This window comes from Vigna radiata, chromosome 5, assembly GCF_000741045.1.
Source record: "Vigna radiata var. radiata cultivar VC1973A chromosome 5, Vradiata_ver6, whole genome shotgun sequence".
Taxonomy (NCBI): domain Eukaryota; kingdom Viridiplantae; phylum Streptophyta; class Magnoliopsida; order Fabales; family Fabaceae; genus Vigna; species Vigna radiata.
This window is the reverse complement of record NC_028355.1, coordinates 1885699-1898052: the sequence shown is the minus strand read 5'-3', so window position 1 is coordinate 1898052 and position 12354 is coordinate 1885699. Positions and strand designations below refer to the sequence as shown.

Sequence of the window (12354 nt, the reverse complement as noted above, 5' to 3'; positions counted from 1 at the left end):
TATTGAAATTTACATATATTAACAAACTACAAAAAAATTATTATTCTTCTTAAATTTTCCAACCAGACAATTCAAGATTCAATACTTCTAAATTATTATTGTCTCCTCCTATATTCAGTTTTAAAATAATACACTTCTTCAAAAACTTAGAAACAAAAAATAATTTTTGTAGTGAATCTCAAACGGGAAACTAAGGCTAAGTCAATACAACAATATATTCAAACAAACAAATAATTACATATTCAACATATAAAAAATGAACAACGTACTACAAAATTATACGTTCATATTAAAAGGAAAATTTTAATAATAAGAGTCTTAAAGCGTGAAAGCCGAACAACAATAGAGAATGATCACTAGTGCAGAAAGGGCTTTAGACGTATGTTATTTTTAGCTTTTGACATCACATTTAGACCTGACGTCTATGTGGGTGACGTTAATTGGATATCGGTTGTTTGCAGGTTCGACGTCGGTTCACTAACATGACCGACGTCTATAAAGACGTCGAACATGACACTAATCGACGTCTATTAGTTGTTATAGACGTCAGACACGAAACTACTAGATGTCTAAAGACACTATAAAGACGTCAAGTGTGGCACTAACCGACGTCTAAGGGCACTATAGACGTCGGACATGACATTAATCGACGTCTACGAAGTGTTCGTTGCATTTCAGTGCAGTTTTCCTCGTGTTTTTGGGTAGCGTAGTAGCACCTCCTTCCTTTTTTAGTTTTTTCGTAAGAAAAAATTGCGTCTTTTGCATCTCTTATGTCATTTCAACCTAAAGACGAACCTAGGTCGTTGTCTAGGTCCATTCCGACCACCAATGAAAAAGAATACGGTAAGAATACGTGTCACCAAGTTCGTCTTTGGATTGAAATACTATCAGAAATCTTTCATTCCTTATTTCAATTTCTTGTTTTCTTGTTTTTTTTTTGTTATTTTGTAATAGCTAAAGATGTTAAGGGGATGAATATGCTTCTTTTTGTTCTTTTTACATTGACTGAATAGCGTCAGTGTGTAGTAGACAATTTTTTTTCTCCAAAGATTAAATTGCTCACATAAAATTTGTGTTCTTCAATGTCTTTGCTGTCTAAATACAAGATTAAATTGACCAAAGAAAGTATAACCAAAGCATATATTGTGAAAAAGGCTACCACTTTGATGACCTCCATTGCCTTGGTTGAAGATTAAATTATTTTAGTTGATTCATATCTGTTAAGAGTAAAATCTTGATTGACCTAACCTATCTTCACTTTTAATATAATATACGTATTCAAATTTTTCTACGAAAGTGTATACTGTAAATTACGCATAGTCAATTAGTGATATAATCAATATTATATATAAACTAATAATTTAACATAACCACAATGTTTAATAATGATTATATACTATCATTAGGCAAAGTTTGAAAATATCAATTACTTTCCATAATAAGGTCATCACAATCAATATAAGTATATAAACAACATTAATTAAATTCAATTAAGAAAAACTGAAAACCAAATTAAAGTGAACAATAACATTTATTTCATATTTTATGTTTTTTAATTTTATCCATTTTCAACTCTTTAAGACATTTTTAATGGTTTAATTTACACAAATTGAATACGGCGTTTATAATATTTCTATGTTAATTATTTTTTAAAAATTATTTGTAATATAATTTATTTTTTTTTTCTGTTTGATAAATATGAAATTAATATTTTTTTTTAAACTTTGATTTTAGTTATTATTTTGAAGAATAGCTATCATTTTAATATTAGTGGTGTTTTTTTAAAATATATAATTTAAGTTAAATTTACATAAATAGGATTTAATTGTCTTTATATTAAGACATATACTCATTAAGTGTAGAATTAGATATTAATAGGATTTTACAATAAATAATAAATTTTGATAAGAAAAAATTTAAATAAGGGTTAAATATGTTTTTAGTCTCTATAGTTTCGGGCGATTTTGGTTTCAGTCCCTCTTTCAAAACTAAGGTACAATTTAGTCCTTCAACTTTAGAAAACTCTGGTTTTAGTCTTTTTTACCAATTTTTTTTTTAACTTTATTTGCTTTAATGTTAACTGAGAAACGCGTTTGAACCAGTAAATAACGTTACAAAATTTTGGTAAAAAATATTAAAAAGAATTTTCTAAAGTTGAAGGACTAAATTGTACCTTAGTTTAAAATATGGACTAAAACCAAAATTGCCTCAAAGTAAAGGGACTAAAAACATATTTAACCCTTTAAATAATTATCTTATTATTTAAAAAGTTAATTTTAAATCTAATTAAATTTTGTAAAATTGATTTATGTAGTGAAACTTGCTTTCATTTATATATTTTGTTATAATCGATTCATAGTCAATTTGAACTTTTCAAAATAAGAGTTACATATAGAACTAATAAAATGAAAAGTAAAGTATAAAAGAAAATAATATTATTCTTTCATAATTTTTTTTATTTATATTGATTTTTTTTAATGTAAGAGATCTAGTAAACAGAGTTTTATGATTTTAAAGTGAAAAGTAACGTATAAAAGAAAACAATATTATTTCATAAACAATGTTTTTATTTATATTCTTAATTTTTTTTCTTAATGTAAGAGCTCGAGTAAACAAATTTTTATGATTTTGAGATTAAACGAAAATTACTTGTGAGAAAGTTATTTCGAGATTAAATTATTTCTCTCATTTAAAATTTTTAATTATAGATTCCACTATAATTTTAGTCCTTAAATAGAACGTATTAATTCTTAATATTTTAACGAATAATAAAATTTGGTCTTCCAAAAATGCAGTTGCTGTTTTAGTGATTTAAAAACAATATACGTTAGTTAATTCACGTCTATTCCAAATATGGTGTTGTTGATATGATACATGGGCACATGAAATTATTGATTAACGATATATTTTGGATTTAGTCTCTACTTGAAATTTTGATTATTTTTAGTTTTAATAGTTTTGAAGTTATTACTATTAGTTTTTAAAATTGAACTGTTTTTTTATGTGTCAAACGACGGGACCTCATCTTATGCCAGCTTGCCTCTTCACTCTCTATCACGTTGTTTGTGTTTGAAAACTTCATTTATCTTCTCTGGTAAAGCAACCACGGTTTTGCTTCTCATGCACCATCACCCCAATCGCGTAACAGTCCAAGCCGCAGATCAAGCAAGCATCTCCATTCTTCACCTGCAAAGAATCCAAAAGAGTGGAGCCCTTTCTTCTTCTTCGCGAGTCATCCATGACATTCCCATAATGACTTGAAACTCAGAAAAATCCAAAAAACGCGAGCAACCACGATCGCAAATCGCACCATGCTGAAAGACGCACATCGAGTTCGTTCTGACCAATCGAGAACCACGACCGAGCGAAATCCCAAATCGTGAGTGTTGCGACGAACCCTAAATCGACTAAGCCTCTCCGTTGTCGCGCCTTCATCTCGCAAGCTCCCCTGCAACGATGCCATCCTCCATCAACGCCACCTTCAACACGCAAAATCCTTGTAAGCCGCGACATCTTCCCTCGCATCATCATTGTCAACCAGATGCGCCATCACTTGCAACAGACCTGCAAATCCAAAAACACTCCATTCGCCATCTGCAAGAGATTAACCCTTCCCTTCTCGCGTTCTTGGCTCATAACGGCGTAAGATAGAAGAGCAAAATCGTGGCACAGGTGCAGGGGCAAGGCCTTGCCGTTTGTCACATGAAACAAAAGTTAACGTCCTTCAATTTTAAGGACTAGTGGTAAAAGCAATCAAAGTTTCGAATAGAGACTAAACCCAAAATCCTTAAGGACGGAAAATATATTTAACTTTTTTTCTTTTTTTTCTTTATTTATGTATATAAATTCTTATTATTAAATCCTTAATTTGTACGAGAAAAATAATTATATATATATATATATATATATATATATATATATTTCATTTGAATAATAAAATTGGTTGGGAAATAAGAGATGCACAAATAATCTTCTCTTTTAAGTAAAATGTGACGACAAAGTATGCAAATTATCTTGTTGTATTAAGTAGTAAGTTCAGAACAAATTTAGTTTTTTTTTTCTATTCAATTTCTATTAAAACTTTTTAAATTTTGTATATATTTTAATTAAATGTTAAATTTATTATTAATTTTTTCCTTAAATTAGTAGAAAATAACACTACACAATTTAAACTTTAATTCCGTAATAAAATTGTCTATTTTTAATTAAACTTTTACTAAACTCTTTAAAATGTTTATTTTATATTAAACAACATTATTTTTTTTATAACATAATTGACTCAATTTTTAATTTAATATTTAATTAAAAAAAAGTATATATCTGTATGAAATAATTAGAGTTTTAAATATTTATTATTATGTGTGCTTTGATTACATCTTTATTTTAAAAGATAAAAATAATTATATTTTTTAGAAGAGTATTTTTACATATTTTAAGACAGGCCTAAAGAACAGTTATATTTATTTGAAGGAAAATAAGTGTACACCTTGGAACATTAGAGTAATTGAAATTAGAAAGACAGAAAAATAAGATTTTATATTTTAATTTATTTTTTAGGACACTAAAATCAAGAGTTCATTAATTTCATATGGACTAAAATAATATTTAAGGGTAAAATTATGTAATTGTCCTCTGTGTTTGTTGCGATCTCATCTCCCTCACTTCTGTGTTCTCAGGTCCCATCTCCTCCAATTTCCCTCCCCCATCGAAGTTGACCTTTCATTCCACCATTTCGAATCCCAAGACTCAGGTCTCTCTCTCTTCTCTCTCTGCATGTCTTTGCGTTTTCGATCTCTATCATTTCGCATGGATTGCTTTCCTTGTTGTTTCGATTCAACCTCTAATTTCCTCAATTAAACCTCTGGATATCCTAATTTGTCGGTAATTAGGTTTATGAAGATTTTGAAACCGCGCATTTTCACTTTTTGCTATCTGTGACTGTCTGAAACGTATACTTTATTAGTCTTCAACTGAAATTGAAGCTGCTTTGCATTGTGTGTGTGTGAGGAAAGGGGAATTAGTTTTTATGTTGCTGTTTCGATTAGAATTTGATGATTCGTGCTTTCCCCATTGCACATCTAATGCTTATAGAGTCCTTTATGTAGAATCCCGGATTTGGTTTCTCACGAGGGGCACTAATTGATAATCTCGATTTTTTAGAATTCCGTCAGATTTCTTGCCCACAGTAAAAGTTGTTGAAACCATTTTGTGTGGGTTCTGATTATTGTGTTTATGTGGGTGTTGTTTCTTTTCCTGAGACTGTGTCTGAAGACTGTGTTGTGAGTAATGACGAGGAATTTCTTTGCAGGTCTGGTAACTATCCAGGTTGTTGGGTGTAGAAGGGAACGATGGCAGCTTCAGAGGAGAATAGTGCACTGTTCCCAATATTCATTTTGACAATAATGGCCATTCCTATAGTGCCATATACAATAACAAAGTTGTGCCGAGCTGCCTCTAAGAAATCAAAGAGCATACACTGTCAGTGCTCTGAATGCTCGCGGTCGGGCAAGTACCATAAGTCGATATTCAAGAGGGTCAGATCATGTTTATTTCATTGTCTTAGATGATTGCTTAGTTATTTGTGATATTTAATCTAACTCTTGTATTATGTCTTGTTTCTTCTTCTTACTCGTGCTCTATTCCCTTTGATTTTGCAGATTTCGAATGTGTCGACCTGTAGTAATATGACATTATTACTGCTTTGGGTGATTATGATTATTCTGGTTTATTACATAAAGACCATGAGTCGTGAGGTAAACAATAAATAGGTTAAAATGAATTTAGCTATTCCACTGCATGTGATTTTAGATTAGTATTAAGGGATCTTGTATTTGTGGTGTAACATTTTACTCACTGGTTAAGTGTTCCAATGGTCCACATTTTGAAATTTTCACTGTAAATTTTGTGCAGATTGAAATTTTCGACCCATTTAGTATTCTAGGGTTAGAGCCTGGAGCGGCAGAGTCTGAAATAAAGAAAAAGTATAGGAGACTTTCAATTCAATACCATCCAGATAAAAATCCGGATCCAGGTTGAAGGTGTTTCAATTGTTTATTTTTGTGTTGTTGCATTCCAAACTCTGATGTTTGCTGGGATGCAGGCTTTCTTCAATTACCCATGTAACTGATATATTTTGACCCCTTTCATTTAGAGGCACACAAGTACTTTGTTGAGTACATTGCCAAGGCTTATCAAGCTCTTACAGATCCAATAGCTCGTGAAAATTATGAAAAATATGGCCATCCTGATGGCCGACAGGTAAAAACACAAGGTTATGGAAAAATGCTAAGACGCTTTTATCTTTTTGTTTTACACTGTTGAAATATACATGATATTTATTGCAGGGATTTCAAATGGGTATAGCTCTTCCACAATTCCTGCTAAATATTGATGGGGCATCTGGGGGAATACTTCTGCTTTGGATTGTTGGTGTGTGCATTCTCTTGCCACTGGTTATTGCTGTTGTTTATCTCTCCAGATCGTCAAAGTACACTGGCAACTATGTGATGCATCAAACACTTTCCACTTACTATTACCTCATGAAGCCTTCCTTGGCCCCCAGGTCTGTACATTGTTTTTCTGTTAAACTCTGTCGGTCCTCATTTTCATCAATATTCTTTGAGGATACAGAGAACTGATTTTTTGCAGTAAGCCATTAAAGTTTTCCATTCACTAGGTTTTGTTGTTGATGTATGTTTATCTATTTCTTTATATACTTAACTTAAATTGAAGTTCAATTAGAAATATCACCAGTGTTAGTTTGCAAAAGGATGTTAATGTAAAATAAATAAGATTTTAAAAGCCCTTTCCATTTCATACTGAACTTACAAGATTAAATTGTGCTGCAATGTTGATGGAACATTGGGATTTAAAATATTACTTATCTGAGATTTAAAATAAAACAGTTGGGTTATTTTATTTAACCATTCTAAACTTTAAAGTTTATTATGTGTGACATGGTACAGCAAAGTCATGGATGTTTTCATCAAAGCTGCCGAATATATGGAAATTCCAGTTCGTAGGACTGATGATGAACCTCTTCAGAAGCTTTTGTTGTTGGTAAGAAGTGAGTTGAATCTTGACCTCAAGAACATTAAGCAGGAACAGGCTAAGTTTTGGAAGCAGCATCCTGCACTAGTTAAGGTATGTTCTTGTATGGCTAAGCCTATTGAAGCTTTCCTTTTTTTTTTTTCTCCTTCTGGGAGGGCAAGTGTCCTATTCTGGTCTTTCATTATGAGCCAACATCTTTTACATATTCTTTCAGACAGAGCTGTTAGTTCAAGCTCAGTTGACCCGTGAATTTGCATCCTTGTCTCCATCTTTACAAAGTGATTTCAGAAGAATTTTAGAAACAGCACCTCGCCTTCTTGAAGAATTAATGAAGGTCTGGCATACTATTTCACCTTACTTATCGAAGTATACTTTACGCTGTTAACTTTTAGTAGGGGATATTCTCTTTCCCTTTTTGTAGAAGCAAAATAAGTTGTATCTAAACCTCTTAAACAAACATGTGGAAAATTTTCAGCTTACCTCCCTTATAAGTGAACTGGAAAAAGGTTATATTGTTAAAGGGAACTGATTAGAGCTAGTAAATAATTTCATGAGCTGTGTGGTTTTTGTTATTGATGAATAATGTAAAGAATAATGCTACATATGACATCATATTCGCAAAATCAGTCATGAATGTCTTGGCATCACTTTCTTGGAAAATATCTGAAAACCTAATTAAATGAAAAGATACAGACCGTATGTTATTTCTCTTAAGCTATTATTTTGTGTTTTTAAAAATAGTTTTGGTAGCCTTTTTTGTTTTTCTTATGCTACTGCAAAGAAGGTATAGAAGTAGGGTAGCGGGTTACTGAGATTTACAGTACCAAATCTAGATCATACCTATCATGAAAATGTGCTTATTATATATACTAGTTGGTCGTTGTAATATTTAGTTTTGCTTATGATGAATCTCTTGTATGATATATATGATATCCCTCTTTCTGGATTTTAGTCATGAATCTGTGATATTTGTATTTCTGTACATTCTTAATGCTCTGCTATTTTTTAAAAGATGGCAGTTATACCCCGAAACGCTCAGGGCCATGGTTGGCTGAGGCCTGCAATTGGTGTTGTTGAACTTTCTCAATGTATCATCCAGGTGATGAATCTAATTCGAATTTTCCATATGCAATTATCTCCTGATATGTTTAGTTTTGAAAAATCACTTTTCACATTTGCAGAATACTCTCACAATACTGAATACTTTGGGATAGTATTCATTTTATTCTTTATCGTCATATGTTTGTAAGTTGAGTTGTAATTGTTTGTCATGTTTCTATCCCATGCTCGTTTATAAATGACCTTGAAATGATATAACATCGGCCACCCCTATACTTCTATCATATAAGGAGAAAAGGAAATACTATTTAACTTAGTTAAAGTGACAGAAAACCACTTTCTAGTATATGTATATAATATATTTTACATTTTCTTTTTTGTCTCTTTTAGAATATGGGAGAAATATCTCAATATCTTGCACACACATTAAGATGACATGTACAGATTTTCTATTTGTCACACCTGGCTAATATGATTTTCTTTTTTTGTAAATGCATTTAAGATGTGCCTGTGATTGTTGAGTAAACCAAAAAGTCTTTTTCATTTTTTTCTTCCAGCATCTTTCGGTTCTTATGTAGATGTTTCTTGGTGTATCGTCATCTCTTCAAGAACAACACAGTTAGGTTATGCTACACAAATTTTGTACATATAGATATGCTCTCAGTGTAGTTTGAAAGGATGTCTTATTGGTATAATTTTATTTTATATGGAAATTTGCACCTCTCATTGTTTTTCATGTTTGTTTTTCTTGTCTTGTAATAGCAAAGCATTTTAACTGAATATATCATCAATTAATACTTGTTTTCGTTGCTTTTATGTAAAACAATATTTATAGGATGTGCTTTTTCATGATTTATGATCTCCTATGCAGGCTGTTCCTCTCAGCGCTAGAAAATCTACTGGTGGATCACCTGAAGGCATTGCACCATTTCTACAGTTGCCTCACGTTAGTGAGACTATTATTAAGAAGGTGGCCCGCAAGGTATGTCAATATTATTCCTAATCTTGCCAACCAATTGTAAATGATTGTTTACTCATACTTTCATGATTTAAAGATATTGAACATTGGCCCGATTTAAGATATCAACAAACCTTTTTATACACATTTGTCCTGGGGATCTAACTGTAGCTAATTAGCTCCTTGCTTGATCCAATTTAATAGAAGTTTTTTCGTGTCAATGCCAAGTGCTCTCTAGATTGACAAATGGATAGTATTCAAATGAATAAGGTTTACAAAAAAAGAACACGTTAGTAAAATGGTGATTATATTGAGAACTTGAGTAAAGAGTAAATCTTGATATTTTATTTTTAGAGGTTTTATAAAATTGAAAATGAAACCATTTACTTTAATTTAGTGTAACTACTTGAGCTAGATGACAGGAAACCTTTACATCCAATTTTGAAATGGGGCAATACTTTTTGATTGGATCCTTCTTTTTAGTGGCTGAATTACTAATTTAGATTAATGAGCTATTTTTTATTTTTTATTTTTTTTTATTTTTTTTAAATGCATAGATATCTGTGGTGTGCACAATTAGCCCGAAGTTGTGTATACTGTATAGTGACTGTTTTGGTTTTTTGAAATTCAAATGTTGAATTTCTTTGTCCTGTTTTTACTTGGTCATTGAATTTCCCAATTGATCCCATCACCTTGAATGTCTCTGACTTAAGCATTTTCCTTCTTGATATGCAGAAGGTGAGAACATTTCAGGAACTTCATGACATGGACTCTCAGGAGCGAGCTGACCTGCTTATTCAAACAGGTGGCTTATCTTCTGCTGAAGTGCAAGACATTGAGACTGTACTGGACATGATGCCTTCCTTGACACTTGAGGTAACTTGTGAGACCGAAGGTGAAGAGGGTATACAAGAGGGTGACATTGTGACAATCCATGCTTGGATAAATGTTAAAAGGGGAAATGGCCTGATTGGTGCTCTTCCACACGCCCCATACTACCCATTTCAGAAAGAAGAAAATTACTGGTTTTTGCTTGCAGATTCTACTTCAAATAATGTATGGTTTTCTCAGAAGGTTAGTTTCATGGATGAAGCTGCTGCTCTAACTGCTGCATCTAAGGCAATTGAAGAATCTATGGAGGGGTCAGGAGCAAATGTGAAGGAGACAAGTAGGGCAGTTGCAGAAGCAGTTGAGAAGGTGAAAGGGGGCTCTAGATTGGTATTGGGAAAGTTTCAGGCCCCTTCAGAGGGTAACTACAGTTTGACTTGCTATTGTTTGTGTGATTCTTGGTTGGGCTGTGACAGAAGGACAAATTTGAAGCTCAAAATTTTGAAACGGACTCGGGCTGGCACCAGGGGTGCTGTTTTGGCCGATGAAGGACCTATCACGGAGGATGGAGTTGAGGAGGATGAGGACAATGAGGATGGAGAGTATGATGATGACTATGAGAGTGAGTACAGCGAAGATGAAGAAGATGATCAAAACACAAAAAATAAGCATCAAGCTGCCAATGGCACCGTTAATAAACATGGTCAAGGTGCAGAAAGTTCCGGCTCTGATGAAGAATGATAAGTCTTTTCCTAACTTGATAGAACCATAATTTTCTTCTTTTTCCCCTCTTGGATGGTAGAACTATATCAACTGTAGAAGTTATAGTCTGCGTTGTTCATTTTGTTTATCGGTTGGACTGCGTTGATGCTTGGACTTCTGTCATATTCTAGTTCAGCTGATATCATCGTGATTAAGTTGTCATATCATCTGAAAATTTCGAGTATGGTAAACGAGAGTAAGGATATAATTTTGTTTTTACAAGTGTACAACTTCTATTAAATGTTTTGTCGAGAAATTTTGTTTTACAGGGTCTTAATTACTATTTGGTTGGCAATGTGGTTGTTGTTATTACTTTTAGATTGGTAAAACTCGATAAGGGGTATTATTAACCAAAAACCAATGGTTCTGTTTAAAAAGCTTCTTGGGGGCAGGAGTGTTTGTTTGTAAACTCTCATTTGTGCCTCATTCACGGTGCCATGTCTCGATGAGATTAGAAAAAACAAAAGTGTTTGAAAATCATTTTTAGCCTCGATTTTTAAATAACGTGAGATTTATGACACAATTGACATATTGAAACAACAATCATAATTAGGCGATATTATCAAAATTTTACTTATTTAAAATAATTACTCAAATTTCGGACCTGGAAGGCTTTAAGTGCGTCTTGAAGATATTTAGACTATCATGTGCAGTCTCATTATTTGAAATTGAATGCGACTGTTTATTACTTATTAACTCAAATACTGGAAGACTAAACTTATGAGTATACTTCATTATTATGTGCAGTCTTGAGTAAAATTTTGTTGTTCTAAAAGATGTTGGTAAGAATGATTTCGATGTTACAGAATATAATTTTAATTTAAATAAAACTGCGTCTAGAATAAGATAGATGGTGTTTTAAATATAATTGTTACGTGGAGAAAGATGTGAAGGTAGAAGTTAGAGGATAAGAAATGTTGTGTTTGGTTTGTGGAAGAGCTGTAATTAGTATGAACAATGATCATTGATTTTCTCACCAATAATATAAGTAGAATGGTCGCTAGGTTGGCCTAACTTGGATTGGTGGAGGAACAATGCAGCAAGACTCCCCTACCACTCTCGTTAATAAAGTTTCATGGAATTATTCAAATCAACAATTTCAACTATGTCTAAAAGCTATACGAACAAAATTAAATCAACACAACCTAACAAAATAAAAATTAAATCACTTACATTCACGCTGCTGATTTCTGTTTACTTTAATATTTTAATATTTACTAGCCTATTAAGCTCAACTTTTTTTTTTGTGATTTGCAATAAAAATCTACCTTTTAATAAATGATTATTAATAAAAAGTATAATACAATATATATTTTGTATTTAATTTAAAAAATTAAAATATTACTTATATTTATATTTCTATTTAGTTAATAGATATTTTTTTTATGAAAGTAAAGATAAATTCAAACAATACCTACAACAAAAAAAGATAAATTTAATTGTGATAAAAAATATCTCAATCAAACGACAATGAGAGGTATTATTAACTAGAGGTGTCAAACTAACCCATGGTCCCAGGGTCGGCCCCAACCCACTATTGAAAAAATCCTATTTTAAGAAGCCCACCAAGTAGGGGGCCAGAAAAAAGCCTCAACCCCTAAAACCCCCTCAGTGGGTTAGGGTCAGGGTTAAAGTGGGTTTAGCCCCACTCTAAAACTTAATTAGATTTTAATCTCACTCTAAAACTTTAATTAAAT

The 12354-nt window shown here is 32.0% G+C and overlaps 1 protein-coding gene across 2 annotated transcripts; it reads left to right on the top strand.

Moving 5' to 3' along the window:
- The first annotated feature begins 4618 nt into the window (after positions 1-4618).
- LOC106762379 (dnaJ protein ERDJ2A) lies at positions 4619-10913 on the top strand. Of its 2 annotated transcripts, none has more exons than XM_014646260.2 (11): positions 4619-4750; positions 5309-5534; positions 5658-5753; positions 5911-6031; positions 6152-6258; positions 6345-6562; positions 6966-7143; positions 7265-7384; positions 8063-8149; positions 8981-9091; positions 9803-10913. In XM_014646260.2, the coding sequence occupies exons 2-11, from the start codon at positions 5349-5351 to the stop codon at positions 10634-10636; spliced, it is 2058 nt and encodes a 685-aa protein (XP_014501746.1). In that variant the 5' UTR covers positions 4619-4750; positions 5309-5348; the 3' UTR covers positions 10637-10913. The 2 variants fall into 2 exon arrangements, with proteins under 2 accessions (XP_014501746.1, XP_022636151.1); XM_022780430.1 differs by lacking the exon at positions 4619-4750 and adding an exon at positions 4794-4881.
- The last annotated feature ends 1441 nt before the right edge of the window (positions 10914-12354 follow it).

What these genes read in the sequence shown, in the direction of transcription:
- LOC106762379 (XM_014646260.2), top strand. Translation starts at nt 5,349, where the DNA reads ATGGCAGCTTCAGAGGAGAATAGTGCACTGTTCCCAATATTCATTTTG. An exon ending in TAAAGACCATGAGTCGTGAG is followed by an intron (nt 5,754 to 5,910) that starts GTAAACAATAAA and finishes AATTTTGTGCAG; the next exon opens with ATTGAAATTTTCGACCCATT. An exon ending in AGATAAAAATCCGGATCCAG is followed by an intron (nt 6,032 to 6,151) that starts GTTGAAGGTGTT and finishes CCTTTCATTTAG; the next exon opens with AGGCACACAAGTACTTTGTT.